The sequence below is a fragment of the Vicia villosa genome, linkage group LG3 (assembly GCF_029867415.1).
Source record: "Vicia villosa cultivar HV-30 ecotype Madison, WI linkage group LG3, Vvil1.0, whole genome shotgun sequence".
Taxonomy (NCBI): domain Eukaryota; kingdom Viridiplantae; phylum Streptophyta; class Magnoliopsida; order Fabales; family Fabaceae; genus Vicia; species Vicia villosa.
Window position 1 is genome coordinate 12,712,860 of NC_081182.1, and position 19,995 is coordinate 12,732,854.

General features: G+C 35.2%; 2 protein-coding genes across 3 annotated transcripts; one reads left to right on the forward strand and one right to left on the reverse strand.

The window, feature by feature from the left end:
- Positions 1-635: 635 nt before the first annotated feature.
- LOC131657568 (AT-hook motif nuclear-localized protein 29-like) lies at positions 636-1,232 on the reverse strand. The gene has a single exon (XM_058926952.1). The coding sequence runs from the start codon at positions 1,230-1,232 to the stop codon at positions 636-638; it is 597 nt and encodes a 198-aa protein (XP_058782935.1).
- A 13,872-nt stretch (positions 1,233-15,104) lies between these two features.
- On the forward strand, positions 15,105-18,859 carry LOC131660334 (ribosome biogenesis regulatory protein homolog). Of its 2 annotated transcripts, XM_058929557.1 has the most exons (8): positions 15,107-15,310; positions 15,395-15,545; positions 15,622-15,673; positions 15,731-15,859; positions 16,996-17,113; positions 18,063-18,246; positions 18,384-18,497; positions 18,608-18,859. In XM_058929557.1, exons 1-8 carry the CDS (start codon positions 15,222-15,224, stop codon positions 18,746-18,748), a joined length of 978 nt encoding a protein of 325 aa, XP_058785540.1. In that variant the 5' UTR covers positions 15,107-15,221; the 3' UTR covers positions 18,749-18,859. The 2 variants fall into 2 exon arrangements, with proteins under 2 accessions (XP_058785539.1, XP_058785540.1); XM_058929556.1 differs by having other exon boundaries at positions 15,105-15,545.
- The last annotated feature ends 1,136 nt before the right edge of the window (positions 18,860-19,995 follow it).

The window sequence follows — 19,995 nt, forward strand, 5'->3', positions numbered from 1 at the left end:
TTGCAGCCATAATCAGTTGGATCAGTTCAGATGGGAACCCAACTTCTACAAGCACTTTATACACATATTCCCAACTCAGGTTGTCGTAAGCCTTTGTCAAATCAACATTTATCACAAAAAAAAACTATTTCTTGTTTTCTATTCATGCTATGAACCAGTTCCTGGGCTAACACATTTTTTCGTGAATACATCTGCCTAGTATAAAACCAATTTGAAAATGTCTAACAATTTTATTTATGTAGTTCTTGAGCATGTTGACTACTACCTTACTCAAACTCTTGTAAATGAGTTACAAAGGGATATCGTTCTGAATTAATGCACTCGAGTAGGGGTTTTTCAATTTTATATATGGGGAGTTATAAATAAATGAATTAAAAGGAGTAATTTCAAAACAACCAAATTTTACTCCACCCATGAATTTATTCATTTAAATAAATTGAAATGTTTTAAATAAAATACAAGTCCATAATAATATTTATTGAATGTTATTGAACATCAACATGTAAATAACTAATTAATCGAGCTAGAAATGAGAAGGTTTGGGTGGTGATTCTGTAGTGCGGTAGCATCTCATCCGAATCTACGACCCTGGGCAGAAGATGAGAAATAGTTGGTGTTGGAACTCATCTTGTTTATCATTTGGAATGTTGATTCTCCAGCATTGACGAAGCGAAGCCACTATCAGCTTTAGTCACATGTCTATCTCCATTAAGGCATGATGGCTCATTCTCTATAAAATGAGTGGTAACTAAAGGAATCTTTTCAGATGCAGTGCTTGCAAAAGAAGAAGCCATCAAAGTCACTGAACCCGAAGCAACTAGAGGGGACATGACACTCCCCCCAATCACCTCTCCCGATTTTCCCATTAAATAAACTACCAATCCTCCTGCACTCGGTATTGTTTCCGAAGGAATAACAGTTCCTGATATTGAAAGTATCTCAAAACTTCCTTGAAGGAATACAACATTTCCTGGGGATTGAAGAAGCCTAACATGCGTCACTATTCCATTTCCACAGAGGATATTGATTCCCCTCCCTTTACGATGAACATAATCAAAGAGACTTTGTGACACGTCAGATCCAGAAGTGATCTCAAGGACATGGGAATTTAATGCATTAGGATTGTCATGTTTTTCTATGATAGGCATCTTGGGTTTGTTCTTGGAGCCAAGTGGACGCCCTGGGCGACGACCATGAGTGGAGGATGATGCTTGGTGGTTGTTGAATGACATGATATCACCTTCTAGTGTTTGCGGTTTTAGTTTTAGTCTTACTTTGCCAAACCTTTCCACCTTTTAAAATAGTGTATGAATGACCTAAAATTAATATTTTATTGATATTTTAATTTTATGTTTCAATTTTAATTTTATATTTTGGGGGAAAACTATGGGAAAAATATAACATTGACCAAAAGAAAAACGTGTTATACGCATTACTTTCTTTTATATATTTACACCGCCCACAAGATTCACTCATTTATCTCTAAAATATAATTGTTGTCTTATTCTATTACATTTAGCTACTCTCTTTGACCAATAAATTCACTCCCTAAAAAAATTATAAATAATATATAACTTAATTTAATTTGCTTAATTATTATATTTATTTATCTAATAAAAAATATAAAGGTGTTAGTACCATAAATAATATTTATTTATATTTTATTAAATATTTAATACATCAATTGATAATTATAAACTATTATTATTAGATGCGATAATACAATTGTTGAATTACTTGATATAATTTGTAAAAATCCCTGACTTACATAGTAAACATATCTTTTAAGCAATGTAAGAAAGTAATAAGAAATTTGTTTTAAAAAAATTACCAAAAAAAAGATTTGAATTGTGTTTAATATTGTGAGAGACTAAGTTCATTTTATTCCATCTTTTGGTGTTAAAAAAATTTCTTTTAAAATAAAATAATCACCTTTATAAGTTTTTTTAAAAAAATTAGTAGAATCAAAATGTGTTTTGAATAGTTTCTCTAAAATATACTTTTTTATAACTATTTTTTAATAAGTGATTTGAATTGAAGTAAACAATCACAACCATATTTTTTTTTATAAAATACAATCAATAAAAAAATAATAAATTATCGAATGTGAAGGCTTTAGAGAATGAATATTACGAATATATACACAACCCCTCAAGTACAATGTCTTGTAAAGGTTAAAGTGATATGTATTCTTCCCGTCAAGGTACCTTAGAGGAATTATCGATGATATAATCTTAAGTTGAGCTCTTAATACACATCCATAGTGAGATCCCATACAAGACATGCATTGAGCCCCTTAGGCAAGAGGCTAGTTGAGTCTCTCAGACGAGAGGCTAGTTGAGTCCCTCTAACATAATTATAGGTGTTTGACTGTGTGTCACACGTTAGGAAGAAAATACCAAAGCGTCTGAGTGAGGGAAAAATATGTGAGGCATTTGATGTCATCAACGATGACTTAACCATAAGATACCTAATTGGCCTGATTTCTCTTATTTAAGGAGACAACACCCAATATTTCATTTCTCCACACACTTTCTCTCCAGAGCTTGTAGAATGTTCCTTCTACCTTTGATACCCTTTACATCTCCTGGAACTCAAGTTCATACTCTTACACAAGTACATCATCGACACTCTCCTTTTCCCTTATTTTCTTTGTGGAAATTATTAGGGATTTAGATGAGGATGGAAGCCTGGTTAAACCCTCAAATATTGACGAGCATATATCTCTCTAGAACTATTGTTATAGAAATGTTAGGCGTACCAACAAGATTGTTGAATATAAGGCATTTTTGGCAGCAATGAAAGTTCTCTTAATTACGAATGTGATACTAGTGGAATAAGTGACAGTGAGTCATATTTTCCATCCATTTTCCCAAGAAATGGGAAGATTATGGCTACCTCGGACCCTGAGCCCAAGGATCTAAGGGAATTTGGGTCTGTCTACACCATTGATGGCCATATTGCCTTCCTTAGGAAACAACGTGTTTATTCCTCTGATGATGATAAATAAGTTGTTTTAGAGGTGTTCTCTCTGGAGTAAAGGGCAAAATGGTCTTCTCTAACGCCCATTCTACTTCTTCCATTCATTTCTACTTACCCATCATTCGCGAGGTTAGGGTTCGCCTTCTATTTTCTTCCTTTGCAGAGAAGGTTCTTATGGTGCTCAATGTGGCCCTTCCCAAATAACACCTCACGCCTGGAGCCTTATTACGACATTTAAGAACATATGCAAATACTAGGGGTTTAGAAAGTTTATCTTGAATAAAGTATAAAATAAAATTAATTATATATGTATAATTAATTCAATACACAATTTCTAAGATAAACTTTTTAAATATAGGTCTTAACATGTGCCCTAAGGACACATGTTAGCATTACCCTTAACAATATAACACAATATAATAAAGGGTTAAATATGTTTCTGGTCCCTATAAATAACCCAAAATCTAGTTTTAGTCCCTATAACATTTTCGTTCAAAGAATAATCCTCATAAAATTTTCCGTCTCTAATTTTGGTCCCTACCGTCAACTTTCATTAACGGAAGTTGACGTGGCATACCACATGGAAGACAACTTGGCAAAAATTTTAAAACACATTAGATTGAGGGGTTTTTAAACCTCCTCTAAATAAATCCAACAAAGAATTAATAAAACATTAAATATAAGTCAACATTGGAACAATTGAGTTTTTAGTGTTGCAAAGTAGTTTACCAACGATGTAAAATATGACAAGTTTCTTGCTGGAACAATATAACTTTGTTATGCATGTGTTATGTGTTGATGTGATTTAAATTCATGGTGTATATTTGTGATAGAAAAAGCTTATAATGCTAGAATTTAGTTGAGAAGAATGAATTCATTCAATTTCCTTTCCATTTCCTTCTCATTTCAATTTTTTCAATCTCTCAACAGTAACTAAACAGTAAATTTATAAATCTATATATAGATCATCACACTTCAGTATCTACCACTGGATTTAATGAAATGCTTTTTCGACTATCCTTATGATAATATCAATGTTACATTATTTTTGGATATGAAGTAAAACTCTATCTCAAATTTACTCATTTATAACAGAATACTATATAAAAAAAACTTGACAAGTATTTAAGGTTCGAACAGTACTTCTTTATTTAGCTCCTTATGAATCAGGTGCAGTTGGGAAGTGGAGAACCACACAAGCACTTGTTATGAAAATATTCATAAACATCAAGACTTTGCAATTTTCCACCAACCAAGTTCTGGAGGTTGAGGGAAAGTTATTTTAAAAATTTGCTTACCAGTATTAATTGATGGATCACCGTGATCGTACAACACTGTATTATAAGGGCAAAATTTGCTTAGGTCATACTGCAAATCAAAAGAACATAAGCCATAACGTAGAATTCATAAATATTTTTATGAGATTATTTCAAAAGAACAATCACTAAATTGTTAAAGGTGACTAAGCTACACCTAAGAGCATCCACATCCATACCACTCAATTTGGTGGCATAAATGGACCCCACTTAATATATTATATTATTTTATAGTTTTTAGTTATTTAATTGATTAAAATACATCTCTCAAATATCCATACCACTTATTTAAAATTTTAAATTGCGTCCCACTAATACTACAATTTACTTCAAATCAATTTGTGATTGGTTAAAAGGAAAAAAGTTTCCCAAAACCTGCCAAAGCCACGGTGCCACGAAAGGCAACGGTGGTTTATTGATAACTGATCCATTGCATTTAAATATTATTATTTTCTGACATTGGGTGGCTTTATATTGTTAGGCTACCACCGATATTCATGCTCTAATGGGTCTGAATAAAGGAGACTGAATATAATCTATACTTATAAATATACAATCATAATCACAACACAACAATCACAATGGATAAATTTTTCACAGGAATCAAGGATACCTTTGATACATGTTAAAGGAAAGGATACACGCATTACAAAATAAGTATACGAGTCATTTTCTCGGTGCGCAATTTTGCTTGATGTGCTTGGATATAACAATATAAAATTAACTGCAATTTGCTCAGTAGAGTGCAATGGGTTGCACTAAGTCAAGGTAGGCTTCAAAAGGTAGAAAGTTTCCTAATTTCAAACTGAGATTTGATAGTAACATCAGAACTAAGGATAAGTGAAAAACAGTGGTTGCCAATTTTTTTAATGAGATTATACTGAACAATATTGTTAGTATATATAGCTTCAGCTGCGAAATTTTGCTGTCTTACATTTAATTTAATGCTATTATTTAGCGGAGGTTTAAAACCCCCTCAATCTAAAGTGTTTAAATTTTTTTGTCCGTCTGTCTTCCACGTGGCATGCCACATCAGCTTCCGTCAATGAAAGTTGACGGCAGGGACCAAAATTAGAGACGGAAAACTTTATGAGGACCATTCTTTGAACGAAAATGTTAGAGGGACTAAAACTAGATTTTGGGTTATTTATAGGGACCAAAAACATATTTAACCCTATAATAAATAATTTTAAATACTTGGACAAAAATATAACCAAAAAACATATGTTCAAAATCTTACTAAATACTTATAAAAAAAATATAATAGAAGAGTTTGTGACAAATGATTTCTAAGTATTCAACAAACACTACAATAATAATTGTAAAAAAAAATATTAACATATTATTTTCATACACTTGTAATTCTAAATTCATCTCTTCATCTTCAATTTCATCATCACTATCGTCAACATTGTCATCGTGAACTTGATCTAAAATATAACTTTGATTGAATGTTCGAACCGTTAAAAATTAAAGTCACATTTTTGCAGTCCCAATTTGTTAAAAATAATGTATAGTTTCCTAAAGGCAATTATTACTCTCTAGATTGTATCTTCACCAAGTTGTATCTGCAGCTTTTCCATGTGAAAAAATACCTGAAATTACATATACAATGGCTACATATCACTACAAGAAACATAAATTGATAATTGTACTACCAAAGATATCTCTACAATTTACTCTTGTAGATATGAGTGATGTGCAATTTACTAAAGAGCATTAGTGATGTGCAATTTACTCTTGTTGACATGATACAAACAAAGCAGAAGAAACTCTGCATGCAGGGGAGTCAAATTATCATTGGAGACTTGAAGTTTCCAAATAGTAGTCAATAAAGGAGCCATCTAAAAACATCTAATGTGAAAAACATAAAAAACATCTAATATAAATATAAAACAAATTTTAAAAACATAAAACCATAACTTTAGTTAGAGAATGACAATTAATGTCAAGTTCTTTTGACATCTCAATTTTTACCCGTGATGAAGTACTTTGTCCTCAACTTCATCATATACTGTTAAGAAAGAAGAAAATAAAGATATGGTATTGTTAAAACATATAACTGTCGTGGCTACAGAGCAGAGACTATTATGTGGCTTTAGGAATTAGGATTCACTCAATTAATGGGAAAACCTTGTGATATTTATACAAATCAGTGTCTGCTTCTTAGTTACTAGTGCTTGAATTGATTTCATCTTACATGTGCACTGTCCTTAAAGCACAAATAACAATAATACTCTTATTTTTATTCTTTACAAAATATACTATTTCAAATAGTGGCTAAAATGCTAAAATGATGCTCGCTAACTTTTAATCAAAACTAATAAATATGTTAATATTTTATTGTTCTAGAGACTGAAATTACAAATAGTGACTAAATTTTGGTCATTGTTTGTCGGTCGCTAACTTCATTTTATGACGGATTTAGTGACGAATATTCTTTAATTTATAAGATATTAGAATTTAATGGCTAATTTGGTCACTACAGTGATCAAAATATCATAGTCGCTAAATCGGCACTAAAGTGTTTTTTTTTTAACCACCTTAAAAGTATGATCCACATAGGGGATAAAACACAGTAGCTGGTGTAACACATTTCTAAACACACATAAAATTTATAAATAAATTAATTTAAAATCGCACAAAAAAGAGTGTCACACTTCTTAAAAACACAATTCAAATATACCAAACTGCTTCTCTCTCATATTTCCCATTATATATCTTTCATTTGAAACAAGTTTAAAAAATGTGAAAGATTAAAGCCATGACACTTTTTTCGCCTTCAATTCCTCATTGTACTATGCTCCAAACATGACAAAACACTTTTAATAACTTACTTGAAAAAACAAAACATGCAGGGTTGACTTTTTTAATGCAGACTGTTGTGAAAAACGATACCAATAACAAAGTATAATAGGGAATTAGGGAAGAGAATAAGAACACAAGAATTGGTTATAACTGCTATTCTTTTACTTTCTCTTAAAACAAGATTACAAGTTTACAAGAATAACAAATAACCTCTCTCACCCTAAATTAGGATTTGCAGCTTAGCAATGATGAGAGACTAGTATGCTATTTATAATAAAACCTAACATACTAACTAATGGGCTTTTTCAGCAAGGCCCATTACACAAGTCAACTTAATAAACAAGCTAACTTAACAAATTAGGGTTTAAACACTAAAACCTAATTTAACATGCTAACAACTCTAGCATCTTCGACATCTGCATGCTAGACCCATCTTCGACTTCAGCATGCACACTTCGACACCAGCATGTGAACAATACTTCGACTTCATGCTTAACTCTGTCGAACTGTCGAACCAAGAAGCTACCCTTCGACAACATTAGAGTTCGATCCAATATCTCACAAATCTCCACCTTGGACCTAACTCTACAACGTCAAGGAACAAACTAGCTTTCTTCATGCAGCTTTATCAACTGCATACAGTGGAAAAACTTGCAACTCGGCAATGTCTTGGTGATCATATCAGCAGCATTGTCTTCAGTCGAAACCTTCAGCACTTGGACTTCTCCACGCTCGATTACTCCTCTGACGAAATGCAGCCTCACATCAATGTGCTTAGTTCGCTCATGATAGGCTGAATTCTTCGACAGGTGTATTGCACTTTGACTATCACATTTAACAGTGATACCTCGACCTTGAAGTTTTAGCTCCTTCGCAAAACCTTCAAGCCACAATGCTTCTTTCACAGCTTCAGTTAGGGCAATATACTCCGCTTCAGTGGTTGATAGAGCAACAACCTTCTGAAGTGTTGCTTTCCAACTAATTGCAGTGCCATACATAGTGAAAACATATCCAGAAATAGATTTTCTGGAATCCATACAACCTGCATAATCAGAGTCGACATATCCTTCTATTACTGCTTTACTATCTTCACCCAAGGCTCCACCATAAATTAGGACTCTATTCAGAGACCCATTTATGTACCTTAAAATCCACTTCAATGCTTGCCAGTGAGCCTTTCCAGGATTCACCATGTACCTGCTTACAAGACTTACTGCGTATGCTATGTCGGGTCTAGTACAAACCATAGCATACATCAAAGAACCAACTATATTAGCATACGAAATGCTATTCATATAGGCTCTTTCGACATCAGTACTGGGACACTGATCAATACTCAGCTTGAATTGAGGGTTTGTTGGAGTCACAACTGGCTTCGAATTCGACATACCAAACTTTTCAAGAATCTTCCGTAGATATGCCTCTTGAGATAGATATAACTTCGACTTCTTTCTATCTCTTCGAATGTCAATTCCAAGAATCCTGGAAGCAGCTCCCAGATCCTTCATATCGAACTCCTTATTGAGTTCAGCCTTCACCCTCATCACATCTTCAACATTGTTGCTTGCTATGAGAATATCATCCACATAAAGCAACAAAATAACAAATGAATTACCAGGTCGAAATCTGAAGTAAACGCAGTGGTCGAACTGACTTCTAATGAAACTTATGCGTGCCATGAACTTGTCGAATCTCCTATTCCACTGTCGAGGAGATTGTTTCAGCCCATACAAAGATCTCTTTAACTTGCACACATAATCTTCCTTCCCCTTTTCGACATACCCTTCAGGTTGCCTCATCAGGATCGTTTCATCTAGATCACCATACAAGAACGCAGTCTTCACATCCATCTGTTCCAGTTCAAGATCGAACTGTGCCACCATGGCAAGCAACATTCGAATGGACCTATGCTTCACAACAGGAGAAAACACATCGTTGAAGTCGACACCTTCTTTCTGAGTGAAACCCCTTGCAACTAACCTTGCCTTGTATCTTTTCGACGTCACTCCTTCAATTCCTTCCTTAACTTTGAAAATCCATTTACAGCTGACTAACCTTGCCCCAACAGGTTTCTTGATCAGTTCCCAAGTATGATTATCATGAAGAGATTTCATCTCATCATCCATGGCCTTCAGCCATTCAGTCTTATTTCGACTCCTCATAACTTCCTTATAGTCTCTAGGTTCTTCGTCTATAACCTCACTTGCAGAGATTAAGGCATAAGCTATAAGATCTGCATATCCAAGTCTCTGAGGTGGCTTGATGACTCTTCTCGACCTATCTCTCGACAATAGGTAGTTATCGTCAGTTTCCTCAACTTCAGCATCTTCTGCTTCTTCTTCGACTTCATCTGGGATATGCAATTCAGCATCAACATGCTCCACCTCAACAGGAATCTCTACCTGTTCCAGCTCTTCGTCAGATGTTTCTGTACTTCGACCAACATCATCAGTTTTCTTAAAAGCCATTTCAGCTTCATTGAAAACTACATCTCGACTGGTGATACACCTCCTGTGACCTGGCTCTAGGCACCATAGCCTATAAGCTTTGACTCCTTCAGGGTATCCCATGAACATGCATTTCAGAGCTCTAGGTTCGACCTTGTCTTGCCTAAAGTGAGCATAGGCTACGCAGCCAAATACTCTCAGTTTGTCGAGATCTGGTGGATGTCCCGACCAAACTTCTTCAGGTGTCTTCATATCTAACGCTGTCGAAGGACATCTGTTTATCAGATATGTTGCTGTCGAAACAGCCTCAGCCCAGAACACCTTCTTTAACCCCGCACTAGTCAACATGCATCTGACTCTCTCCAAAATAGTTCGATTAAATCTTTCAGCCAAACCATTTTGCTGTGGAGTACCTGCAGTAGTTCTGTGCCTTGCAATACCAAAGGCAACACAAAAACTGTCGAATGCCTCATTGCAAAATTCAAGGCCATTGTCGGTTCTCAACCTCTTGACCTTCCTGCCAGTCTGATTTTCAACCAGAGTCTTCCAACTTTTGAAATTCTCAAAAGTTTCATCCTTAGTCTTCTGGATGAATACCCATAATTTTCTGGAATAATCATCTACTATGGATAGAAAATACCTTGCTCCTGAATGTGATGCACACCTTGCAGGCCCCCAAAGATCAGCATGGATGTAATCAAGGGATCCATGTGTTCTTTGTTTGCCTTTGTTGAACTTCACTCTGCAAGATTTTCCAAGTACACAGGGTTCACAAAACTTCAGCTTTTCGACTTTGTCTCCACCAAGCAGATTTTGTTTCCCTAATTCGACCAGACCCCTTTCACTGACATGGCCCAATCTCATGTGCCAGATTTCTGTCTTCGACATAGGTTTCGTGGATACAATATTTGTCGAACCACTTACAACTTCAGCCTCAAGGGTATACAAGCCTTGTTTCTTCACGCCTCTCAAGACTTCCTTCGAACCTTTCATGACTCTTAGGATACTTTTCTCTCCTTGGAAAACATATCCTTTCTTGTCGAATTCACCAAGAGAAAGCAGATTTCTCTTCAAATCAGGAACATACCTAACTTCAGTCAACAACCTTATTGACTCATCATGGAGCTTGAATCTCACAGATCCAACACCTGCAATCTTGCAAGCCTTGTTGTTTCCCAGCAGTACTGATCCACCATCTTGATCACATAATTCCTCGAACAAGTCTTTGTTTGGAGTCATGTGCCAAGTGCAACCTGAATCCATAATCCACTCCTTCTTAGAGTCACTGCTTGAAACCACAAGAACATCAGATGATTCGAAATCATCTTGAACAATGGCAGCGTTGCCATTATCCTTACCTCCATGATATTTCAAGCGTTCAGGGCACACCTTTCTTGTGTGACCCTCCTTTTTACAATGGTAGCATCGAATGCCAGATGCTTCGCCACTGTAAGTCTTCGACTGGCTTTTGCCTTTCTTCTTGTCGAACTTACCATCCTTTCGTAAGAGTTTTCCTTTAACGGCCAAACTTTCGCCAACAGTCGAAGGTTTATGCTCCTTTCGTTCATTCAAGTCCTTAGAGTACAAGGCTGATTGAACTTCTTCAAACGTCAGGGACTCCCTTCCATACAAGAGAGTTTCTTTGAAGTGAGCATGTGATCGAGGCAAAGAACACAATAGTAACAGCGCTTGATCTTCATCATCGATCTTCACATCAATATTTTCAAGATCAAGAATCAGCTTGTTGAACATATCCAACTGCTCAGCCAATACTTTGTCTTCAATCATCTTGAATGAATACAAAGTTTGCTTCAGGTAGAGTCGATTTACCAGCGATTTGGTCATATACAAACTTTCAAGTTTCACCCATAACCCTGATGCCGTCGTCTCCTTTGATACCTGCCGGAGAACCTTATCACCAAGGCTCAACAAAATTGCGTTGTGTGCTTTCTCGATCATATTCGTCTTCTCCGCTGCCGTCAATTCTGCATTCATGGCTGCCTCTCCCTTCAACGCTTCCAAACAACCCTGCTGAACCAGTAGGGCTTTCATCTTCAAGCGCCACAGACCGAAATCATTCACTCCGGTGAACTTTTCAATCTCATACTTTGTTGAAGGCATCTTCTCCACGCTCACCGCACCAATTTGTTGTGAAAAACGATACCAATAACAAAGTATAATAGGGAATTAGGGAAGAGAATAAGAACACAAGAATTGGTTATAACTGCTATTCTTTTACTTTCTCTTAAAACAAGATTACAAGTTTACAAGAATAACAAATAACCTCTCTCACCCTAAATTAGGATTTGCAGCTTAGCAATGATGAGAGACTAGTATGCTATTTATAATAAAACCTAACATACTAACTAATGGGCTTTTTCAGCAAGGCCCATTACACAAGTCAACTTAATAAACAAGCTAACTTAACAAATTAGGGTTTAAACACTAAAACCTAATTTAACATGCTAACAACTCTAGCATCTTCGACATCTGCATGCTAGACCCATCTTCGACTTCAGCATGCACACTTCGACACCAGCATGTGAACAATACTTCGACTTCATGCTTAACTCTGTCGAACTGTCGAACCAAGAAGCTACCCTTCGACAACATTAGAGTTCGATCCAATATCTCACACAGACAAATTACTTATACAATAAAAACATGCGTGGAAAATTTGATAGCTGAAGATGTAGATGTTGAGAGAGAGTTGAAATAAATGGATAGTTTTTGTCGCTTCAACTTTGTCACCAAGGTGATGATTCCTTTAATCTTTGAAATAGTTTTTGAATTTTCCTTGTTTGTATAAAAGCTTCGGATGGAACTTTAGGATTGTCCCAAGTTTTGTTTTTGTTAGCTTACTTGATGACAAAGCTTGAAACTTATGGAAATCAGTAACATCATATTCAAAAGGCAGTTAAACAATTAACTGCAGAGGCATTAAAGAGAGAGTAGGAATGATATTTCATGCATTGTAGTTCGTTTCAAGTGATGATACAAGTTGTCGTATTATCAGTTTGGAGTCCTTTCTATACCTCTGTGAGATTTGACTGGGCTTCCATCCCCCACTTCATGCAATGCAGCTCAACTCTGATTTAGAAAAAAAATAGATACTCCATCTTGTTTGATTTGAGGGATACTTTCTTAGCAGATATAAAAAATCAAAGCCGTGGAGATTCTTTTAGGCGTATATTGAGGTCAAAGATTCCAATTACAGTGGTTAAAAAAATAATAAATATATATTCATACCAGAAAAATGAATGATACTACACCTCCACTATAATATATTTATCTGCTTGTGACTTTTTTGAATTGAAATTAAGAGTTTATTTTTAATCAATAAAGTCTTATTTATTATTGTATTCATTATTAATAGATGCTTCTTAATATTAACAAAACAAATTCAAATCTATAATACATTTTCATATACTTGTGTTGCAGAGTCTAATCCATAAACAATAAAGTGTCAATGCTTAAGTGGTAACCGGTTAACACGTAATCGTAATTACAGTTGAAGTGTGTTGTAAAAATTCAAATATTTCAAAGGTGTAACCAGTTACACCTGATGTAGTTTTAAAAAATAGTTAAAATTTTGTTTGTGTAACCGGTTAACAATATAGTGTAATCGGTTACACCTGATGCAAAACTGAAAAATACCTTAAAAATATTTGAGATGTAAAATCATTTGATATTAAAAACTATTTTATGCATCAAAAGGAAATGATCATGATATTTCTGAGCACTATGGTAGAACACATGATGAAATTGCAACTTGTACTTTAATGAAGTAATCAATCTTCTAAGGCCCAAAGCTATCTTGACATTGTTGCTTGTGACACAATTCTTGTTACCATAAAGCTTTTAACATATGACTTTTTTCTCATCCTTTGATAATGCACACGATCTTAAGAGATTTAACTTGTCTTCATCAAAAACACAATGTTGGAGAAGCTTGTCTTCATACAACGAAGCCTGAGAAAAAGCTAGAACTTTATCTTTGTTTGCCACTTCTTTCGCTAGTAACTTTATCTGATCAACTAAAGAGCCAAAGAGGTTGAAAGAACTCAAGACGTTACCTACCTCAATAAGAGAAACATGAGTCTTCTTTACTTTTTGCAGGTACATATCACACTGAAGCGTGAGATTACGGGCACTGCTTACGTCCATACAATCAACTATATCAATGGCCAAAACGGAAGATGCCAGTCGGTGTAGTACACCATGGTCGATAACTCTTCCTCAAAAGCTTCGTCGGTTAAGCTAACAATGTAAGGGCAATCTTTTTTTAAAATAGACACACAGTGATCCTTTGGAGTACGATGCCCCATACGGGCCAAGAAAATAGGAGTTGGAATGCTTGGAGTGCGCGACACCTTTCACGTACCTATCAAGAATCTCAACTTCAAGATCAGATACTAGGGAAGTTCCTCTATGAGATCGTAGTAAATCCAGGCTACGACCATGCAAGTTCCCTATGACAATGATGTTAGATCTTGACTTTTTACTTAAGCCGGGCTACGACTGGTAGAAGAATACAAATGCAACAAAGCCCCACACGACAAAGCAAAGGCAATGACTTAAGAGATAACTATTCTGAGCAGGTCAGAAGGCTCAATAGTTACGAACCAAATAGCAAACCAATCCACCATGTTACTCACGAAGCAGTACGATATCCTACTCTAAAGTGCAAGTGATATAAATCCAAGCTGATCGATCAGATAGATCTCCATATTCTACGTCTAAAGTTTAGCAATCTATTATAACTGCCATTAAAAGTTGATCTCGTCATTTTTTAAGTTCAATTTGAATTCAAGCTTCATTCACTCATCTTCCTCTCACGCTGACTTGAGCATTAGAGTGCTAAACTTCCATGTCAACCCCTTTCTAATTATACTGAAAGCTCAAATTCACTGTTGCAATCCGCATCCTCCGCAAAACACAAAGTGTATTAATTTTTATATAAAAAATTTAATAATTTAATTTTAAGTTTTATAACATTTACCCTAAACAAATAATGCGAAAATTCTAATAATATGAATATAAGGAAATCTCTTATTTCATCCCTTGGGCTTGTCACGCACCATGCACGTTTTCAAAAATATCCCTTGTTTCTGAAGGTGTATCTACGGAAGCATTTTTTACTCAATCTTGATTTGTTCCGCAAGTGTATCTATGAAATCTTCTCTTAACTAAATTATTATGAAATTTTCCCAATTGTTTCGTAAGTGTATCTATGAAATCTTCTCTTAACTAAACTATTATGAAAATTTTCCAACTTTTACGATTTTAAACTACTTCCGTAGAGAAAAAACCAAATTTTGGCATAAAAAAAATGTTTTGTGATGTATATCTCGAAAAACAAGAGGCATAATTGAAATTTCGCCGAGAATCTAAGAATATCAATGGTGTATTGAGATATTCTCGAATATAAAATGGTGAATATTGTTTATAAGTTTCCCATGGCTCAAGATTTTGTTAATATTTAATTTATTGAATTTATGCTTTTAGTTTTATTACTAAATAATTTATTTATTCTTATTTCATGACATAAGATATTAGTACCCAAATTTCAGTTCTTCCCTTTTCGTGAACTTCACAGCCGTCACCGTTGGTTCGTATTTGTTGTTCACCATTTGGAGTTGTGTAATTGGTTCCAACTCTGAAGGAGATGATGGAAAGCGAGCAAATCTTCGAGGTCGACCTCGGTAACCTAATGGCCTTTGATTCTCATCAACCATTTCCTTCTCAACAATTCAGGTTCGTCCCTCCTTCTTCTTCTTCTTCTTGTAGCTCTTATTTTGATTTTAGATTTTCATGTGATGTTTTTAATTCATTTTTTAGGGTTGAACTGGTGAACGAGTGTTTACAGAAAGGTACTGAGTTAGTTCAAGCCATTGCTGATTCTCTCTTTACTTTGCCCTCAACTCAAGATATTGATGGACCCCTCGTTAAATTGCCTCCACCAACTTCCAGATTACCCAGAGAAAATCATGTATCTATCAATCACTTTCATTATTATTGTTAATCAGTCAAATCATTTGCTCATTCAAGTGTTGTAATGTTTTCAGTTCCCCAGGCCTATGCCTCCTACTAAATGGGAAGCTTTTGCTCAAAAGAAAGGTTAGCTGAGCCCTGCCGTGTTTGTGTTTTCTGGTTTAATTATGTATTATTTTGCAGGCATTAAGAATCGGAAGAAGGACAAAGTTGTATTTGATGAGCAGTCTGGAACTTGGAAACGCAGACATGGCTATGACCGTGCCAATGATGAAGAAGCTATACCTATTATTGAAGCTAAACCTACTGATGGTAAGTAATTCGATATGCATTGCTCTTATTTTTCTTTCTTGTTGCAAATGCTTCATCATTACATGAATGTCACCTTCTTAGCTTTCAAGACTAGTATATATCATGCATCTATACAATGTAAACGCTTCCGCAATCTCGTCACGAAGGTTTCGTCGTGAGGATTATCACCTTGTATGGGAAGGCGGGTATGATTCAACACGCGCTTGATACTTTTTATCAAATGCATAGTTTTAAATGTTGTAGAACTGTTAAATCTTTCAATGCCTCTCTTAATGTTTTGACTTCGAGTAGGAAATTTGACAAGGTTGTGAAGTTTTTAGATGAGGTTCTTTCTAGGTTTAATATTAAATTAGATGTTTATTTTGTTAACATTTCTGTTAAGGCTTTTTGTGAAGATGAAAAGCTTCAAGAGGCTTATTTGTTTATGTTGGACTGTGAGAATAATAAAGGTGTTATGCCGGATGTTGTTACGTATACGACTCTTATCTCTGCGTTTTATGAGGTTAAGAGGTGGGAGATTGGGAATGGGTTGTGGAACCGGATGGTGTTGAAGGGCTCTATGCCGAATCTTCATACTTTTAATGTTCGGATTCAGTTTTTGGTTACTGTTAGGCGGGCTTGGGATGCTAATGCTCTGATGGGTTTGATGTGGAGGGTTGGGGTTTTGCCGGATGAGGTTACATTAGTTTTGGTTATCAAGGGTTTTTTTCTTGCTGGTTATCCTGAGATGGCGATGAGGGTTTTTTCGACATTGCATAGGAAGGGTTATTCAAGAGCATCGGTTATGACTTCAAAATTTGGAACTATGGTCTTTAGATATTAATTTTTTGTATAGTCATTTATGTTTTTGTACTAGGTTGCATTCTGTATTTTGGACATAAATATGTGTTAGTGATAATCTAGATCAAGTTCGATTTAAGTTTTTACATGTATTTATTTCAAACCACTTACAAATGATACGGGAGAACCTATTGCGCCATAGTTATTATTTTTCAGACTACTTTATGAGTAAATGTTTTCCTTTTCACCAGTGCATTAAAAATTCATACCGATACTTCCCATTTTTACTGTTTTGTTTGTACTCTATTCAAAGCTATAAGGTGCTATATCGATAATGGTATTGTAACATTTTGCAGATCCAGATGAGGATCCTTTTGCCAAAAGAAGAGAAAACAAAAAGGGAAGAGTTGATAAACAAGAGAAAAATCGGCTACAAAACTTGAAGAATGCTGCAAAGTTTGGGGCTTTACCCAGGTTGCTCTCTTTAACTATTTACAACTATCCTTGAGGTTTTTGTTGCGTGATGGAATTCTATTTGTATGCTCGTACTTGTGCATGCATTTTATTGTATGGGAAAAGTTATTATAACCTCCCTTGAGGTTTGTGTGAATGCAATTGACACCCCCTATATTTTTCCATACATAACTAACATGCCATGCCCCGATAGAATCCAACGTTCTGTCAAAAAGAAAATAATAAAAAGCCTTCTTTTATTTCTAAATTTGATACTCCACTTTTTGGTTCTATCAAAATCTAGAACAACTTTATCTCAGCGCCAAGTTTAAATAGCTAAAGAGAATTCTCCTAATAATTCTTGTTTTCTCTATAAATATTTGATAATGAAGTGTTTGCATTCCATTTTTCATGACTATGAAAAGTAGCCATTCTGGACAAAGGGTCCATGGTTGGTAGCTGCTAGATAACTTTTCTCAAACAAAAAACTTAGCTTTGATGAGTTTTGAAACATAAAATTGAGATAAAGGTAGAAAAATAGTGTTTACAGACGTGTTTGGGTGCCAAATTGATGTTGTCATGAGTCAAAATGCATATTTGATTGCCATAATTTGGGTTTCAATTTAGTTGCTGCTACGCGTCAAATTAGTTTTTAGGTTTTGTCAACTTACATAGAAAGAGTCAATCAACTTAGATCCTTAACCTAAGTATGCATTTTGGAACTAGTTAAAATCATGGGTACTGTGATGGCCAAATTGAGAACATGTTTAAGGAATAACCAATTACAACATCGTAGATTTAATAAACAGGGCTCAATATGCAAAACACTAGCTGGCCGAAAGAAGCTGTTACATAGAACTACTCATGCTAATCTGTTGCGACCCTCGCTTTAATTTTTTTGCGTTGTTTTACACCTGTAAGACTGTAACAAACACAGTGTGGAATGTGATCTAATTAATTTCCTATGCATCCATGTTCAGTTGGCTGCTACATCTTTGCCCATAACAGGAACCCAGGAAGCACCAAAGAAAGCTACCAAGGATGAATTGGGCAATGTAGCAGGAATTGCAGCAACTGCCACAGCTAGCGGTGGGAAATTTGACAAGAAATTGGCAGGAGAAAAGCCTGCACAACATAAAGGAAAATACCGAAAGGTGTGTGCACTATAATCTTGTAGAAATTAGTTTATCTTAATCTTATCTATGTAAAAGCAGCTATATTGTTATGTGTAGAAGCAACTATCTTTCAATAAATTGGCTGATTATCTTCCTTTTGTTCTCTTTTCATCTAGTTCTTGCCGGTGGCAGAAGGAACAGGGATCGGATCACTTGAAAGGGAACAAACTGAAAAAATATTGAACAAGATCATGTCCAAGAATAACCACGATATACTCAACGTTAACAAGGTATGTATATTCATTTCAAGTCATCTAGTAACTAGTGACATTGATTTCCATTGTTATTACGTTTTGGTAGCTTTTTTTTGTTCCTTTCATGATTGTACTCTGTATTCTAGGCTGTCACAGTGCACAATGTGAAGAAAGAGAAAAACAGGAAGAGTGATAAATCCAAGGCTTCATCAAGCAACAAATTGAAACCTCAGAAGAAGTCTTTTAAAAAGGGAAATGCAAAGAAAGGCAACCCAAAAGCACAGTAATTTAGATTTTATTGAAGCTTGTAGTTTCTTGGGAACACTTTATAGTGGTTTAGGGTTTTGTAGACGAATATTTCACATATCTATTGCTAACCATTTTTGCATGTTGTTTAAGCTATCAGAACATCAGATATTTCAAGTGATCATTATACAAGAAGTTACTTAGTGTAAGAAGTTAAGGTTTAACGGATAGAATGTTGTTTAATAGCTTCTCATCATTTTTCTTCTAAATTTTCTCTGTGTTTCCTCTTTCTTCGCAGTACTTAAAGATGAACAAATAATAGTATCTATCATTTGGTGATCAAAAAAAAAATAGTATCTATCATTTGCTGCAATCCTCAATTAGGAGTAAAAATTGTTAGCATACATAGGCCCAATAAACCTTAAGTGTAAAAGTCCATTCTATCCTTTATAACAACTTTCCTTTTTTATCTCACCAAACTGTTCCAACGGCTATATGACATGCTATTAATAGCATACTATTACTATTGTAACGTTACTTTTCCAATAATGTGAATAATAATATTTTATGTATTCTTTCTCTTTTCAATGCTTCCATGTGCAATATGTTAACATGGTATCAGTAAAGATTACTCTGATTTTTTTTCAATCTCTGATTTTTTTCTCAAATCTCTGATTCGTTCTTCATCCTCTTCCACCTTCATTCTCTTTCTTCATCTTCTTCACATCTTCGTCAACCTTCGTTCTTTTTTTCTTCGTCCCTCAATCTCTATCTCTGAGTCATGATCGATTCAGACGAATCATCTTCCCCACATCTTTCACCCAAACGCACCACCATGACCGATCCACCAAAGAATCGATCTTTTCAGCAAGATATGCTTGATCCGTATTATATGCATTCCAGCGACAACCCTGGGTTAGCCATCTTTACTCCTCCTCTTAACAACAACAATTTCAATTCTTGGTCACGATCTCTGAAATTAGCTCTCATGTCCAAGAACAAATTAGGGTTCATTGATGGAACCCTAATTCGCCCTGCCGCCACCAACCCTAATTTTGTTCTCAGGAATCGCTGCAACAACATGGTCATGGCATGGATCACAAATTCCATTGACAAAGAAATATCCGAAAGCGTTCTTTGGATCGATTCTGCTAAAGAAATTTAGGACGAACTCCACGAACGATACCATCAAGGTGATATTTTCCGTATCTCTGACCTTCAAGAAGAAATATACGCCCAAAAGCAAGGTGATCAATCTATTACTCAATACTTCACCACGCTGAAAAAG